Source organism: Glycine soja, chromosome 17 (genome assembly GCF_004193775.1).
Source record: "Glycine soja cultivar W05 chromosome 17, ASM419377v2, whole genome shotgun sequence".
Lineage (NCBI taxonomy): Eukaryota > Viridiplantae > Streptophyta > Magnoliopsida > Fabales > Fabaceae > Glycine > Glycine soja.
In genome coordinates this window covers 2,021,747-2,025,205 of record NC_041018.1, presented here as the reverse complement: position 1 = coordinate 2,025,205, position 3,459 = coordinate 2,021,747, and the positions used below count along the sequence as shown (strand labels likewise).

At 39.2% G+C, this 3,459-nt stretch overlaps 1 protein-coding gene across 1 annotated transcript; it reads left to right on the top strand.

Annotated features, from left to right (window-relative positions):
* Positions 1–818: 818 nt before the first annotated feature.
* Positions 819–3,036, top strand: LOC114392321. Its single transcript, XM_028353399.1, has one exon. The coding sequence runs from the start codon at positions 1,138–1,140 to the stop codon at positions 2,470–2,472; it is 1,335 nt and encodes a 444-aa protein (XP_028209200.1). The 5' UTR covers positions 819–1,137; the 3' UTR covers positions 2,473–3,036.
* The last annotated feature ends 423 nt before the right edge of the window (positions 3,037–3,459 follow it).

Below are 3,459 nucleotides of genomic sequence, written 5' to 3'. Positions count from 1 at the left end.
TTCTTGCTGGAATCTTTAATGTGTTGTGTGTTAATCCAGTTTGGGATTCTTGCTGTTATGTTAAGATTTCTTATTTGTTGAAATGGAGAAGAGATTTGGCCGTGGAAGAAGGAGAAGGGAATGGAGGAGGTTTTGGTGGGTGAAGGTAGTAGCGTTTGTCGCCGGTAACAATGGAGGACGTCAGAGAGGGATGGAGACTAGACTAAACAGTGGTATGGAGGATGTATGATAAGAATATATATATGCCTTAGATTAATTTAAGGAGTCTTAAACATGATGCATGATGCATGATGCATCACTTATGATGATGGTCCACCCTAGACACTGTGTATAAAAATACTTAAATTTAATTGATTCTAAACAAAACAGTGAAGACTGGAACGTTTTTTATTTTATCTTTTTTTCTTTAACTAAACATAATGTTAGATTTTTTCGATTAATATTACGTAGAATTAAATTTTTTAAACGTTCTTTTCCGATTCTTTTTATGTTTTTTAATTTTCCATAAAGAACTAGATAAATTTTTATTTTAATCATGAAAGTTATAATTGTAAACCACAATCAAAATATTTTTGTTTAAGATTTATAAATGAAAAAAAGAAAATCCATTAAAAAGATGAGAAAAGTTATCAACAAAAATTAGTTAATGAGAAGGTTTATGTTTTGTTTGTAGATAGAAATATTACCAATGATATGCATTTCAATGCAAATGTAATAAATAGAAGTAAAAATAGACAAATAATATAGTTGAAGACAAATAAAATTGAATGTAAAAGCAAGGTAAATTAGTTATGTGTCAAGCACAGTGGATAAAGACAAATAATATTTGGCAAATATACATGTTGAAAAGAAGAAGAAGAAAGAAAACGTAGTGGGTAATGTGTATATAAATAAAGTAGAAAAGGGTAGGAGGTGCAATGCAAAGAGGGGGGGAGAAGGAATCTGGGAAGAGAGAAGGTTTTGTTCTAAGAATTTGTTAGGGAAAAGGAAGAAAATAGGTCTGCAAATTCTGGAGGCAGCGGTGTCGTGTATAGAGATACTTTGTGTTTGGGCAGAAAGTGAAACAATAATAATAATAATAATAATAGGAGTAGTAGGGGGTTTCCCTTGGGTTGTCTCTTTCAGTCTTTTTAATACATGAGCCAAGTCAGTGTTCCACGTGCTCCTGGGGAGTCTCCCCTTTTGAATGGTACTAGTACTAGTTATTTGACTTGTTCTCTGCGCATGGAAGCCATGAAAGGAGCAAGAGTTGGCGTGGGCGAGGACCACGACATGGGTGACGGAATGCAATGCAGTGACCACCCTTACAGAAACAACCCTGGCGGTATCTGCGCCTTCTGCCTTCAAGACAAACTCGGCAAGCTTGTTTCCTCTTCTTTCCCTCTCCCTCTCCTTCCTCCTTCTTCCCCTTCTTCCTCCTCCACTCTCCCTTCCATCTCCTCCCTTCCTCCCTCCTCAGCCCCCGCTCCTTCCTCCTCCACCGCCGTTTCTCACTTCAATCATCCATACTACCCTCGTAGAACGCGCCTCCCTTTTCTCTTGCCCAAGAAGAAGAGCAAGAAACCCACGTCAGCACCCACCTCTGATAATATCCTTCTCAAGCGCAGCAAATCCACTGCCACTCCCCGAAGAAACCGCTCCTTGGTCGACGACGACGACAACGACGACGACTTAGTCATTGGGCCTTTTAGTCCCAGGAAGAGAAACGGCTTCTGGTCCTTTCTCTATCTCTCTTCCAAATCATCCAAGAAACTCAACTCCAAAAGCTTCAGAGACAACAACATCAACAACACTCCGAGGATCTCCTCCATTAACTTAGCACCGGCAAGTACTAGTTCTGCAAAGCTTAAAGAAAAGTGTTGCTCTGGTTCTTCTCTCAAGACTGACATTGTTGTTGAACAAGATAACAATAACAGTAACAGTCCCAACACTGCTTCTGCTTCTTCTTTCGAGCGCAAGGTTTCGAGATCTAAATCTGTTGGGTGTGGTAGCAGAAGCTTCTCTGGGGACTTCTTCGAGAGAATCTCTACTGGCTTTGGAGATTGCACTCTCAGGAGAGTGGAGTCTCAGCGTGAAGGTAAGCCGAAGGGGACTGGTGGTGGCGCCTCCGCCGCCGTGAGCCGTGCCGGCGAACAACACCACCACCATTGCATTAAAGAGAGGGTCCGGTGCGGAGGCTTGTTTAGTGGGTTCATGATGACTTCGTCTTCTTCGTCCTCGTCTTCTTCCTCGTATTGGGTTTCTTCTTCTGCTGATGATGCTGCTGCTGTGAATGGGAAATCAGCGACTGTGGCACTCTCTCATAACAGAGGTAGGAGTTGGGGTTGGGCTTTTGCGAGTCCCATGAGAGCTTTTAGCGGTAAACCTTCTTCTAAAGAGAGTAACCGAAGGGATATTATAAGAGATGCCAATGATAAGAATGCCACGCCTAACTTATCTGCTATACCTTCCTTGCTTGCTGTCAGAGGCTGAGAACTGAGAAGAGCACAAGGAGCAAAGAAAAAAAAAGCAAAAAAGAAAAACCATTCGAGGGCTTTAACTTGGTCTATTATACACATTAGTACTATGATGTTAATTACTGTTTATTACTACTTTGTTTATCTTGTGGATGGGTGTTAATTTAATTTCCTTCATTAGTAATCTAATACTTTCAAGTTCATTCCTTTCATTCTCTATTATACTGCTTTGTGAATTATGTGACCAGCTATGGGCAAATCTCTGGAAATCAGAATCCTTGCTGGTGGCAGTGAATAGAGTGTGTTCGAAAAGAGGGAAATTGGAGAAGAAAATCTCGATGCATTGCATTCTCTGTCATCACGTGGCTTGTTTGAACTATTACACTGGTTTGTAATTTTTGTAGTGTCCTTCTTGTAATTTCCACACTGTGATGCTACGCCAAAGATGTGTAATTTTTATTTATTTGCGAAAATCACTATTCACATGCATACACATGTTTGGGGATGGTGTAGCCACAATAGGGAATATCTTTAGAACCACTCTGAGCTATATGTTATGTGTTAAGATGCAATTTAATAAGTTGTTAATCAATAATGATGTACTATAATTTTTTTTTCCTTAATGAATAACTTATGATTATTAATCTGTTGCATTTAGTTTCCGAAAATTTCTCCTCATTTAATTTATAAGATAAGAGTTCCATAACTGGTCAAATGCAACATGGCAGATGTGGTCCCTGTTCGGGAATTGGTAGTATTGAAATTGAAGTAGATCTTGTTAGTCATTTATTCAAAAGTGTTAAAGTAATTGTTAACGCATTTATCTCTCTAGTATTCCATTTGCATAGCTGTATGGAAAGCCAGCGGTTTCTCATGTGCCTGAGAAAGTGCATGAAGCAGCATAGCTCTAACTCTGAACAGAATAAAGGGTTACAGGGTGATTTAAGTAATGCATTTTAATATTTAAGTCTGACGATAAACTACTGATGTGCTACTTAATTAA